The sequence below is a fragment of the Hippichthys cyanospilos genome, chromosome 1 (assembly GCF_059441005.1).
Source record: "Hippichthys cyanospilos isolate Australia breed blue-spotted pipefish chromosome 1, RoL_Hcya_1.0, whole genome shotgun sequence".
NCBI lineage: Eukaryota > Metazoa > Chordata > Actinopteri > Syngnathiformes > Syngnathidae > Hippichthys > Hippichthys cyanospilos.
Window position 1 is genome coordinate 12552549 of NC_142369.1, and position 14676 is coordinate 12567224.

The 14676-nt window shown below is 41.0% G+C and overlaps 1 protein-coding gene across 2 annotated transcripts in view; it reads right to left on the reverse strand.

The window, feature by feature from the left end:
* kremen1 (kringle containing transmembrane protein 1) overlaps positions 1-13726 on the reverse strand; it is a 55251-nt gene extending 41525 nt beyond the window's left edge. For both annotated transcript variants that reach the window (XM_088426698.1, XM_088426697.1), the window contains exon 1: positions 13332-13726. In XM_088426698.1, the coding sequence (XP_088282824.1) occupies positions 13332-13416 (85 nt within the window). In that variant the 5' untranslated portion in view covers positions 13417-13726. The remainder of the gene's footprint in view (positions 1-13331) is intronic.
* Positions 13727-14676: the final 950 nt, after the last annotated feature.

Below are 14676 nucleotides of genomic sequence, written 5' to 3' on the forward strand. Positions count from 1 at the left end.
AGGTCTTGGTATTTATTTCATCTTGACTACACCCTTGACTACACAATTGAAGGCAGTTTTACTTGGTCTTCTCTTGTTCTCTGACAGGTCAGACTCAGGATTTTTGATTAAAACCAGTCTAGACCAGGCCAATACTACTGTGATCAGAGAGGAATGCAAATTGCAGATGCTATGCTGCCTTCCTCGTGTCACTTGCTTATACTTGAGATTTGTTTCATTTCTTTTCATTTGTTTCATTGTCATTTCAAATACAACATAGCAGAATGTTTTGTTGTGAAGGTAATAAGGAAAAAAAGACAATGGCCATATTCCTCAGCATATATTTGTGTGACTTTTTTTTTATTAGAATAATTTTGGTTTTATCTCACTTTTGAACTCCAGAAGTCTGTGGCAACATCCAAGTCTTTGACTTGTCTGGCTCTCGATACTCTGCAGTCTGGATAATGTCTCGGTCTTGGTTGGTACGGTCTTGAGTATCTAAAGCCTTTTCTACACCGTATGAAATATCACGTATCGTGGCTTAATAACAGTGATTATACTGTATCTCACTCAGCGTGTTAGGAACAAAGACAAAGGCGTGTTGCTGTATCATGAGCCGTACTGTCAAACCTCGCATCTCTGCCTTGCCATCAAAAAAAAAAGTCGCACCTCAGAGGGAGTCAAGCCAGACGACGCAAAACACACCTGTTTTCCATCCCCCTGTTTGCGCACCGCTTAACCGGCATGTGAGGAATGTAAATTACACGTGCTTTGGTGCTGTTGCAAGGGGGTTACGGCGTTCGGCTTTCGCACCGCAAACCACCGCCACCGTCCTTGCGTCTTTTCACCCAGGGCCGGCGGGATTGCTCAGTGCAGGAAGGAAGAGTGGGAAGGAGAAATCAAAGGGCTCTGGTTAGGAGCGGGTGCAGGAAAGGCAATCTGCACGCACAGATCAAATAGATCGCTTATCTTTCTTGTTTATGCCTGACAGGCATCATTATCGTGTCGCCTCGTCTCGTCAGCTCATGGGCAAGGCAGAGACACTGAAGCCATTGTTTCAAAGTTAAACAGGAGGACTTGCGTAGTAAACTCGCCATCCCTCTTGTTTTTGCATACTGGCGTTTGACTGATGGTACGGGTGCTGATGGCTCTGGTTTCTGCGACTGCTTGGCAAACTGGGGGCCTCGGGACTCCAGCGCATCCGCAGTCAATAAATTGGAGGGCCAAATTACAAAAAACAAGTTGCAAATTTGCTGTGCAATGTTTTACAAGAATTGAGTCCTATCTTTGCTAACAATATAGTCATATATGTTTTACCTTGAACATAAAGGTGTCTTTTCCAGAGTAGTATTACTTAATAACGTCATTTGGAAATTCACTAGGAAACTGCTTTTTTTTCTTATTAAATTTTGACCTATTATTTTTAGGTTTTCAAGATGAATAGCAAAGTATTTTTGTGAGACAACTATTTTTTCTCCTGGCACATTATGGCTTTCTTCTTGTGAAAATTACAACTTTTATACAAGGGAGAAATACCACATTCAAAAAACATTCATGGTAAGTGTATTGGACTTTCTAAATTGTGCTTGGGAGTGATTGGGTGTGTAAATGGTTGTTCGCCCTTGTGTGCCCTTGCAATTGGCTGGCAAGCAGTTCAGGGTTTATTTTCTGTTGCGGCAAATACCTGTCACTAGCTCTCTGTGTGAAAGGCTGAAGTTAAATTAGTTTTTGTTTTTTTTAACTCGGTTTTCATCTTACGAGTTTGCTAGGGCATTGTCATAGTAATTGCAGTTTCAGTTGCGCTGAGTGCACTAATTACACTTCATTCCATTGAAGACTGTACATGTCTTTGTTATCATGGCTACACAAGACGGCTCAACGACAAGGGATTTCTGCTCCTGAATGGCATGATATTAATATGGGTCATAAAGAAATAAAGAGATGACACACTTTTGATACCACACTTTTCTTAATAGAAACAATATCAACGATTTGTTTTGGATTTCGCTCCCCCACTGTAGAGAATGTGAACCAAATCCTGAACTGGTGGACAAAGGCAATAAAACTGCACCATTTAGGGCAACCATATCTATACAATAATACACACACATTCTTGATCCTTGAGGTACTTTCGTGACAAAGTGGTTCATTGGAATTGAGCATAACTCATTGCAATCAATGCTTGAAGCCACATGTTAATCGTCAAACAAAAATGAAACTGCTCAATACATTTACATTGTGCGTAGTGTAGTGGAATATGAAAAAAATAAAAGTTTGAGACTGTGTCGCTTGGGCTTGCTCAACCATCTGAATCCAATGAGTCTCCATCCAAACACATCACAGGCAAGCAGCGAGCGTGCGTTTGTTGTTTCTACCAATGTAAACGACATGGTCTGTAAGCATGTTTGGCAAGGTCAGCACTCATATACTACAGGAAAAAAAAGACTTTTCTTCTCCCTCAAGAGCCACAGACTAGCCGAGATGTTTTAGTGTAAATGTTGAAACTTGTTTCTGGTTCTTTGCAAGGCTCCTAATTGCTTACGTCTTTATTTTGAGCAGCCCGGTCACAACTTGAAGACATCGCCCATTTGCGGCGGAGCCGATCTCCGGTGGACGTCAGCTAAAAGAGTTTTTATTGTGTCCAGAGTCACAATAACAGCGCCACAATGGGCCGCTAAAGAGGCCTCGGCAATCTTTCAGACCCCTTTTTAAAACGGGAGCGTCTCCGATTCCTGATCTGGCCTGTGAAAGTGATCCCCTTTCAGTGTGGTTTGTGTGACTGTGGGAAGAGCAGCGGTACCGGGAAGCAGATGGTTTGGTTAAAGGACAAGGGCGGTGGGTGTGGGGAGGGGCTGGGGGATCCCACCGGCCTCAGTTACGAAGGATCCATTGAGGGCCGGCGGATTCTGTTTCATGGCATCGATAGAGTGTGACCACCCCACTGTTCTGGGGTGGGGGTCTGCGGCTCCAAGCTGGACCCGTTTTATCTTGACCTTCAATACGGGAGGCCACCTGAAGACTTGGATTTCAGCCTTCTTGAGCACAGGATCTTTGCGTGGCAACGTTTGTCATTGGCTCAAAAGACAAAACCCGACTTGTTCAAAGACTGAGATGAGTCCAGTTTAGCATTTGCAGGTATCAACATCGGACTGAGCTAGCTAAAGTATCGATGATCTGTATTTAAGCAGAAGTACAAATAATAGTGTAAACAAGGACTGTGTTCCAGCTAGAAGTACTTATTTACCTCCTCTGCTCATCATATTTTTCAGACTACGAGGCATCTCTGCCTAGAATGCACATTAGGTCAACAAACCAGCACAGCAAATGGTTCAAACGTCAATAAATTTTAGTTTGACATCCACACATTAGGCACACCTGATTATAAGGCGCACTGTAGATGTTTGAATTGCTCACCTAAGCATTGCTTGTATATATTAAGATCTGCTTTGTTTTGAAAAACAGGTTCTCAGAATGAGATTATCAACAAATTTCATGATATTGAAGTATACAAGGTTATGGAATAGATGTGTAGCATGTAATGACAGTGGTATTTGTATACAACTACAGTAAATGGATAGGGTACGTAAATGTAAAATGTTAAAATAATCATTAAATATTGGCTACTGGGCCAATTATTTTAGGCTGATGTTCTAGGCCAAAATCCGTCAATTTAATTAGTCGGACCCGATATCCGATTGAATGCTATGCTACAAGCATGTGAAAATATTTGGCAATTTGTTTTACAGTTTTTATGTTTCGTTTTTTTAATGCTGGTTCATTGAGATGTATGTTGTTTCAGAAGTATATGTCACTTTACAAAAACTCATACCCCTGGATAAATGATAAAACTGATTTCAGTTGAAAGGTAAAATCTTGAAGTTTCCTGTTGCCATGGTGTTGTCAGGCCATTGTTACATCGTAAAATACGGTGCACACTCATTTAATTGCCATTTTCTGATACTGCTGTTCGCGGTAAAGGAGAAGGCATTTTGTTTCTTAGCATTTGTTTACATGGGTAGTGGACACGTGTTCAACGCAGATTTCGAATAATAAAATGGATATTCAAAAGATGGGTGAATAAGGAGCTGAAATTATTGAACGAGTTTGAAATACTTTCTAGGGGAACCCCAAAAAGTGAATATTCAGATATTTGAGTCTTTGACAACCATCAATCCTGATTTGCATGTTTGCATTAAGCAAAACATGGAATAATTTTTTCATGTACGAAGCCATGTAACCAAGAGCTTTTGCATAAAGATTCGCTGTGAAAAAAAAAACAAAAAAACTATTAAATTCTTGTATTTGTGCATTTACATATTTGTTATGAAACTTAACGGTAAAAATAATAGATTTTTCACTCTTAAGTGATGTTGGAGCCCTGTGATCACCGACACGCCGGCCGGGCTATCAGCCTTGTTGGCGTCTTTGCAGCCCACTTAGCCTCACTCTAGTCGTTTTGTTCCAACGTTTGCTCAAGCCGTTGACCCTTGTCCGCTTGTTTGTCGCACATATCCATGTTTGTGGGCGTTTTCTCGCAGCGAGGAAATGTGCATCTTTGGCCCACAAGCTAAAGTAGATGGACGAACAGCGGCGAAATGATTCGCTCGTGTATTTCGGGTCAAGTGGCCGCCTGTTACTGGACCGCAGGCGTGAGCAGACCTCGGTGGCCCGGCCCCAACCATAACGGTCATATAAAAAGCAAGTCAAGTTCGCCGGACAGGTCACGTCTGACACACGAGCAATTTAATATCCCGCCATCATGTGTTGCTGCTTAGAGTCGCAAGTCAGAATTCCACGCAACACCACAAAATATATGCCTTTTTTTCTGCTCATGACCAAAGTTGGACCAATGATTGGCAAGAAGCGTGGAAGATGTTTGAAATGTCACAAGCTTTATTAAAAGCATGCCCTGAAAAAAATAAACTACAAAGACCAAATGTCAGAAGGCCTTTTAGGCTTAGAGTATAAAAAGAAATGAAAAATACGCAAACCGCTGGTGAGGCTGCAACAGGGACTCGCCCAAAGCTGATTTATTTATTTACTTTTTTCTAATTCACATCTTGCAGAACAGAACAGAGGAAATGTTTCAGACCAACAGTGGGCTTACCGCAGGCATTTGTTCTGTAATCAGGCCCACCGTTATGCATTAAATTGTTTTTTGATTGTTTTATGGTTATACAATTACAAATATTGGTTAAAAACATTTTAACTATTGTTAATCATACAATTAAAAATTGTAAAACCCTTTTTTGTTTTATTTAATAACTGATTAAATGCAAAAATGATGTATAACATTTGTAAAACAAACCGTTGTAAAGTTTTACACAGTATTGCATGATTACATTGATTGATTGTTAATAATCAAACGGAGGCTACTTTGTAAATTGTGTAACCAGTTAATGAATTTCAATTCAGTTGATTTAAATACTAACATACTAAATCGTCCTTAGGTGTTATTGTGCGCGCGAATGGTTGTTCATCTCTGTGTGCTAGAATTAGCTGGCGAACAGTTCAGGGTGGCCCCCACCTACTGCCTAAAGTCAACTGGGATTGCAAGCCCCTTGTGAGGATAAGCGGCTCTAGAAAATGGATGGATGGATGATTTCAATAAATAAGAGCAATGTGACAGTTATGAAAACAAATTATTTATAGTGACAAAAAAAGTCAAATAACATGTCTTGTAGCCCCGAGGATGAGAACTCTGGAATTTCATTCCAGATTGATTTTTTTGCTCATGAAAACAATTGTTAGTGTGAGGTTTAACAGAATTCAGACGAACATAAGCCGCGACGATGTTCCATTAGTGTTTTGCGACTGTTTGATTTAGGCCCTTTTGCCAGCGGCGCGTGAGGCGGCATGATGGGCTTGGGTGAGAATGTCATTTGGGATTCGACGTGTTATAATGTAAATGTGAAAACGATGGTGGTGGGAAACATGATGGAAAAAGTCAAAAGGAAAAGTTCTGTTAACTTGTTGAAGGATTTATAAGGCTTGCTTTATAGTTAAATCTTCGTTAGTGGTTGGTTGTAACTAAGTAGGAATACTTCATTCGAGGTTCGAAGTAGATTTCTCAGGTCTCTGTGTTTTACTTAAGTATTTATTGTTCTGACAAACACTGGTGGGTATTAACTGACACTTGAGTATGATCTAACAACTTTAAACCCATGGTGACTTGCCGGGTCTAATACGTTCTACTCCCTGTGGGTGCTTTTACATCAGGGAAACGGGAAGTCCTAGGTAAACCATTACGGTCTGGTTAAAGAAACATGAAAATTCATATAAACACAGGGTTAAGTTTAGGCAGCAGTTCGCAACCCAGATTTTTCAGTTTTAAACCCATGGTGATATCAGCAAAATGTCCTGACTGATTTGAAGCATTTTCATGTAAACCAGGGGTGTCCAAACTGTATCCAACCATGTTTTCCAGGTTCCTTTCCCCAACACACATGATTCAAATCTTCAGCTTATCAACAAGCTCAGCAGAAGCCTGATAACTACCCTGATCATTTGAATCCAAAACAAGTCCATGACAACGACTGTAGCTTGTGTTATTTTTGTAATCTCCTGTTTCTGGTTTTGCTCCTATCTCCTCCATGTACCTCTCTGCTCGTTCGTGGGTGTTGAGACCTGATCAGAGTCCCCTGCCACGATCTGAAGTGCATCTCCATGGCAACAAAACTGGGTCAAAATACACACGAGGTCCAGATGATCAAGAGTGTTAGCAAGCTTCCACAGAGCTTGTTGATGCACGGATCATTTGAATCAGGTGTCATCGGAGAGGCACACATCAAAAACAGGATGTGGCTCCTGAGGAACCAAATTCCCAACCTCTGTACTAGGTGGTGCCTGCATCATTTGTGGTGTGCAAGGAAGACAACTCTAAATTTTTTGCTTCAGATTGTCTCAGAATATCATACAGGGACAGATATTTAACATTGTAATGTTTGTATCTAAAGCTTTAGAGCCCTATCATATATTGTGTCAGGAGATCATGTCTTGACTGTGGAGGTTCCTTCTTCCTTTTTGGGTTCTCATTCCTTCCTGTTCCTTGATGGCTTCTTGCTCCTGTGTCACTTCCTGTTGCTGTTCCTTGTGGCTTCTTGTAGCTTTATGACTCCCTGCTCATGTCAGCTCTCAGTCCACGGGACTTTCACTGAAAACCAACCTTGCCCTAAACATCTCACTGGAGACACGTCCATCCTAACGAGGGCACCACCCTCACAAACAGCGGTTTGGGGCTACTGGCGCGTCGCCTTTCCTGCTTTGCATGCTGGGTAGACAGAGCAGCAGCGTGGGCAGGTGGCGATTTGCGTGACACGTAAAACAGAAGAAAGGAAAGAGGAGGAAAAAAAAACAAGTGCAGAGAGGTACTGCGATCAAACAAGAGCAGGCCTTTGAACGTGACAGACCCGCAGTCACGGCGGAATGATAATAAGCACCACTGTACTTGTAATAACCGGCTACATTTCTACGGCGGTTTTCTAAGAGGGGAGGCACTCTGATCCATTGGCACGGATGGCAGATCGAGGGCGTCGCCTGCAAAACGTGATCTCCGCAAGGCTATATCCGCCAGGCGGACAACAGGAAGTAGAAAGGCACAAGCGGCACACACATTGTTTGACCTTTTTTTCATTCTTGAATTCTGTCAACAAGTGCAAGGAATTACATTCGAAAAAGACTTTTTCTTCTCTTCTCTACTGCTAACATTTTCAATGAGGATTAAGGCCTGAACCACAGAACACTACCATGAATTTTCATTTGAAATGACATTAGTGCATCACCGTCTGAGCACGTACTACGCCGCGAGTGGTGTCGGTCTGTTTTGCTGTGGTTCCGGTTAGCTTATCAGATTCAGGCATGCAGTTGATAAGATGACAAACAATACACACGGGCCAGATTAAATCGGAGCTTGAATAATCTTCAAATTGTCATCATCCCCAGTCTATTCCCTGGTCTTGATTCACAAAATCACCCACAACTATTGATTTGCATCATTCAAAGAGATCCAAAGAGAGTTTATTGTCACGTGTATAGTACTAAACCACACAGTGAAATTCCTATTCTGTTCACACAGTGAAATTCCTATTCTGTTCACTTCCTGAGCAGACTACAAATTAAAAATTAATTAAATTAAATTTAATTTAATATTAGGGAAACAGTCCTGAGGTCGCTTTGGTTGAAGTTCCCCGCATGGATGACTAATGGTGAAACTGCAAAGTGAAACTTGAAAAATAAAATAATGGGCCAATAATATAAAATACAACGTAAATATGGCGCATTAGAGGAGCACACATCATTCTCTCTGTCAAGTGTGTCCACGTACTGTTGACAGGCAAATGAGTTTGCCTCCTCTCGTCACTTGTGCTTGCAAACACACACATGTGCACACAAACACCTGCAAAAACTGACAAGTGGAGCCAGACCTCGACTAAGCAAGCTTTAACAGACACGCCCTGATCAGTTGAAGAAGAGTTCAGGTTTTTCACACACACATACACACACACACACATGCACACACATGCACACGGCCAACATTTGGCTATGAGACCAATGTTTCACTTGCTATAATATGTAACTAACTACTCACACACCCAAAAAAAAGAAAGAAAATAAACATGCTTGCGACGGCAGCCAATACCAGTATCGGCCACTTGGAGCAGTTTTATAATCCGAAACTAGAAATTACAAATGAGAAGAATAAAATGTTGCCATAAATTAGATAGAATTTGAAAGAGAATGTTAATCCGGGCAAAGTCTTTCTTTAAAATGACCTGTAAAAACCCATTTATTCATTTCTTAACCGTTTGTTCTCAAAAGGGTCGCAGGCTTGCTGGTACCTATCTCAGCTGTCTTTGGGCAGTAGGCCTGGGAAACCCTGAACTGGTTGCTAGCCAATCACAGAGCACACAACCATTCAACCTCACAAACACACCTAGGGGGAATTTGGAGAGACCAATATATCCATCATGCATGATTCTCATCCAGGACAATCGGGCTCTTGCTGAGTTTAATAAAAAGCAAGAGAACATTTTCAAAATTGATCTGAATGTCGGTAGGTGCGTAACTAGCTTAGACTAGTAAAAACAATCACAGTACAGATTGAAAAGTAATATTGTCAATCAAAGTATTAAGGCTGTTAGTCAGCGCACTAGTCATCATTCCTTAGCAGGCCTCTGCTTGACAAGGCCCGAGCTAACCGTGTTAGCCTCCGAGGGCAAAGGCAGGATGTGACGCGCTCCGTGCCGGAGTTATACCGAGAAGAATGAGAAGAATCCGTCACATATGAAATCCTAGCTCGTTTTCCAAAGACGGTGATTTTTTTTTTACAGAGCATTAACAACATAACATAACAAAATAAAGCAGAGAACGCTGATCTTATGCTTTGTTGAAATGTTGATTATTCAAGATGCAGTCGGATCTGCTTGTTTCAACATATTTGCTTGTTCCAAGCCCAATCTTTGCAAAATCAGATCATTAACTAGTCACTATTACAATTCACTAGAAACATGGGCCGAGTAGTGGTTTGATGGTTTACCGTGGGTTTGAAAAGTCAAGGTTTCAAGAACAACAATACTGTCTAGTCACCAGTAATGAGCTGTGGAGCTGTCTAAGCAGGGTGCAATATGATTGGCTGTTTGCAAAGTGGAGAAAGTGAGCCACCTCCATCCATCCGTTTTCTAGAGGCGCTTATCCTCAGGCTAGCTGGTGCCTATCCTGACTTCTAACAGTAGGCGGGGACACCCTGAACTGGTTGCCAGCCAATCGCAGGGTACACAGAGGCAAACAACCATTCACGCATCCAATCACCCCTAAGGACAATTTAGTATGTCCCATACACCTGCCAAGCATGTTTTTTGGATTGTGGGAGGAAGCCGGAGTGCCCGAGAGAACCCACGCGGGCAGAACATGCAAACTCCACACACAAAGACCGGCGGTAGGTGGATTTGAACTTGGGTCCGTGAACTGTGAGGCTGACGCGCTAACAACCACTGCTGCACCGAGCCGCCCAAGTGAGCCACCTCTTTGAAGTTCATTGAGGGTAGTCATTTGGCTTGGTTTTGTTTTCAGAAGGGAGGAGAGATGGAGGAGAGCGGTGGCAAGACCCTCACACCATCTCAACTGAGATAAAAGCTATGAACTTATGTCTGGGAGGAGCTTACGGTTAGCCTTGGTTTGCTATTGAGAGTTCTCGTCACATGCAATTCAATCATCTATAAAGCATTTGTTTTCTACTGGGCAATAAATCAAATTAATTATTTCTCTAAATGAAATAAGAAACGGCAAGAATTATTGAAGAAAATCGAGATTTTTAAGATTTTTTGGCGGGCATATCACCCAGCACTGTAGTACCGTATTTTCCGCACTATAAGGCGCACCCTCAATTAATGACATATTTTAAAACTTTTACCATATATAAGGCGCACCGGATTATAAGGCGCACCCACAATAATGGCATATTTTAAAACTTTTTCAATCGCAATATGGTGATACTCAAAGTAATAACAATAATAACTCAAATAATAACTCTAAACTCTCAAAGCATAATAACTCAGTCAATATGAGCAACCTTGTTCAACTGTAAACACACAAAAGAAACAGGTAAAGCTTACTTTATCACTTCATTCCCCATCTACCAATCCCAATATTGATCCATATATAAGGCGCACCTGATTATAGGGCGCACCATCGGCTTTTTTTAAAAAAAAATTAAGGCTTTTAGGTGCGCCTTATAGTGCGGAAAATACGGCATTTAAGATTTAAACGATTGATATCGGCATGTCTTTCTCTTCTGTGACATCAGTTATTCACAGTTTACCGCACTGAGAATCTTTCCCTAGTGTATTGAACATGTGAACATGTCAACCCGTTCTTCCGCTTCAGGATCTAACGTTTCCCATTTGTAGTCCAGTTTCATGGCATGTTTGTTGGAAGGTTTTGTTTTATTTAACATTTTTCTGCTTCACGTACCGTTTCCTGTTTATGGTTCTTTTTTCACGTTAGTAACCATGGTTTCCCTATCACTTCACTCCTATGACTTAAAATGCTAAAATTAATTCAAATCTATATTTTCTTTATTACGTGACTCAGTTCAGAAGTCCTTGCTCGGATTTGCGTATAAGACTTTCTGTTTTTTTTTAGAAATATTTTTTCATCTTTAGATTGTTTTATTTTGTTTTTTTCAGGATATTTTGCCCCATATTTGAACATATGTTTTCAAACGAGCTACTTACATTGCAGGATATCCGACGGGGAATCCCACAAGCAAACAATATCACCGATAGCATCTCAGCAGAGAATATCGTGATGTTTTTGCAACACTTATCACTACTACATCAGTCAAGCAATGGAATTCAAACAAACACAAGTCGTCAGGCACGCTTTTACGCCAAATGCGATTGAATATGCAAATGCAGTCGCCACATGCACTGGCTAACCTGGGCGGATGCTCCACGGAGTGTTTTTTAAGCTTTTTTTGGCCCTGTTTCCAGGGTCAAAATAGACCATAGAAAATTGGTCGTTACGTCGTTAGCCGTCTTGTAAATGCGTGACATGATTGTTGAATACGCAGTTGACTCCCCTCCTCTCTTTCTCCCCTCACTGTTATGAGGGGGAATACCGTGGCTTTAAATACTTTGTGTTAATACATAGGTACACATGGGAGCAGTTACGCACCAGCCCAGATGGCCGACCCTCTAATTTGGAGCCCAAAGGGTGTCATTAAGAAGACAAAAAAATTAAAAAGGAAAGCCTGCGGATTTTTGCCGCTTCTGACATGAAAGCCGGCCCAAATTACAGCAAAAGGCAGGCAGGGCTCGGTTTGTGCGGTCGGCGTTATTAGATATCTGCGAGGAGGTTATGACCCAATATTGTGTGCAGGCAGAGGAAGTGCACACATGTTTCAGTGAGTGACGCAAAAACACTTCTTTGCATTGCAAAGCAGTTTGGCCGCACATGTGCACTGGCTCTAATTCAAGGTTAGTTTAGGTCGTCTGGTGGCTTGATTACACACACTAACCAATTCATATGTAAAGGATCCTAAGACAGTAAAAATAACATTTTTGAAACTTAACAGCTGCGGCTATCGAATGTTGACGGAATCGCTTATTCTGCCAACTATCCCAGTAAAAAATAATCAGATAAAAATGTTTTGTTTGCGTTATTCGACATTTTACGACCTTTAAGATCTATGACTTTGAGTGTGTGCAGCTTTAATGGGAGAGGCTTAGCTCCCTGAGAGACATGCAAGCGCATGTTAGCTGACAAGCTCATCTTAGGCACTCTGCAAGTTGAGTGCCTGGACATCAGTTGCCACCAGAACAGTTTGTCTGACTCAAAAATGTAATTAAAAAGGCACACAAACTTTGGAATTTTTTGCCTTTCTTTCCTCATTCTGTCTTTATATAAACTATTCTTACCTAATCCAAGGTTTTGTCAATTTCATTGTAACAAATCAGTTTAAATATATGTTTAAATCAATACAATAATAACATAGCTGAGTGCGCTGCATTCAAATTACATGATATTGTGGGATGAACACCCCAAAAGAAGGGTTTGTAACAATTGGTCACAAATAGTCCTAATTTCAAAATGTATAACATAATTAATAATAACAGCTATAATTAAGGTAAAATTCACATTTCAGTCCACACTGTTGCATCATTGGCAACTGTGTCATACATGAAGTAAATTACTATGACCTTTTAGAGTACATTACTGTATTCCAAAAGCACATAAGTTTATTTTTCTGACTTACATAAACAGAGTATTAAGAATGTCAACTGTCTATATTCAGACCTTATCAGCTGGATGATTAAAACATTTTGCATATTGCTCAAAAGGGCATTTCCTACCATTCCAAAGCATTAATTAACATTAAATCAATAATATAAATCAATAAAAATACATAAATCAATAAAAATACATAATCCTACGGGCTCACAAAAAAAAGTGAGATTCGGAGTTTAATGACCATATTAGAAACACGTGTCAATATTTGCATGTATGAGTCCCAATATTAATCACAAATATTTTATTAAGAACATGAGTCTCAGTGCACACACATCGGGTGATGCCTGGAAGAGTACGTTTAAATTTAAATCATACAAAAAACGCTCGTTTTATATCAAACAATAGAGAAAATAATCTTAGATGGTGGTTTCGTAGTTTATGCTCGGCTGGAGGGGGAAACATCCCCGCGCGCCGGAGGGAAGCCTTCCTGGAGCACCGAGACGGAGCAAATAAAGTTCGGAGAAGCGTCAAAGTCCATAAAGAAATAAACGAGCGAAGAGAAGGAAAATAAGATGAACAAAGCGAAGAAAAAGCAGAATCAAGTGAACAGGTTGCAGACTCACCGGTGTCGAAGTGAGACAGCGAAGCGGAGGACAAGAAGAAGAAGCCGGCTAAGAGCAGCGAGGAGGCGGCGGTCCACGGATCCATGGTCCCAGGTGAGGTGAACTTGAGGCGGGCTCGGCTCTCGCGCTCTACTCTGGAAATCCGTGAAACGACCCGGCAGCCTACTAGAGGAGCAGAGTGGGGGGGACTAGATAGCAGCGCGGAGGGATCCGATTTCTAGGCCATGTGACAGGAAATCGAGCCAAGCACTTTCAACCTGCGCGGCGGAGGCGGAGGAAGAGGTGCAGGTTCGGACAGCGCTTGTTTTTTTTTATTTTTTATTTTTTTACTTTTTTTCAACGTTAGCCAGCCCAAAGCCTATACCTCAAAAGAATCTCGCGGCAGAAAGACCACCGCCAACAACAAACATAAAATATTGTAAGTCTGTGGCATGAGGACCCAGCCAGGGGCGTGCATAGGAGGGAGGCGTCAGGGCCGAGCCCCCAGGTATCCAAACATTTCAAAGTTGGTTCCTCTGTTGCTGGTTTGTTTCTTTCAATGGACATCCACTTTTTGGTTGAGGGGCACAAAGCGAAAAAAAATCATTCATCAACAATCCCAAACCTGACATTACTGTATTAAGTTCCAGCCTCCCCCTCAAAAAATGTTGTAATATGCATTTTAATGAGAACCCGTACCACTCCATTGTATTGCACTTTATATAAATAATACATTCCTAAATGACATGAAAAAATGCATGAAGTTTTGCTGATTCATTTGAATGCTAATTCTTCTGGTGTGCTCATCTTGGCTACATATATTGATCATTGAGACGTTGGTATGAATTCCACTTTCTAGGTTCTAGACATTTCTGCCTGTACACAACAGCCAATTATATTGCAGCTGGTCTACCTTGCATTGTAAACTCTACATTCCTCTATCAGCTCATCAGTACGGCATTCATTTAATTGACAAGTTATATTCACAGAAAGTAAATTTTCTCCACGTTTTGAACAGCAACTCCAGGTGTTTATTGAACTCAACAGGCTTTATGTGGAGTAGTAATAATAACAATAATAAAAATAATATGGTCACATCATTAAGAAAGTAATTTAGATGTACTCACGATCATGACAACAAGTTTGGTGGCTTTTGTGCACATTTAAAGCTGGAATCTCAACTATTTCATCTGAAAAGGAATCTTAATTGGAAGTAAACAAACAGTGTGAAAAGGGCAGCAGACACGAAGGTTATTCAAGGCATACACCATTAAATCAAGCAATCAAATTACTGTAATAAGTTTTAATTAAAGGTGGCGTCATTATTTTTATGAGTATGAGAGTTATACAAAGTTCCCGGCACATG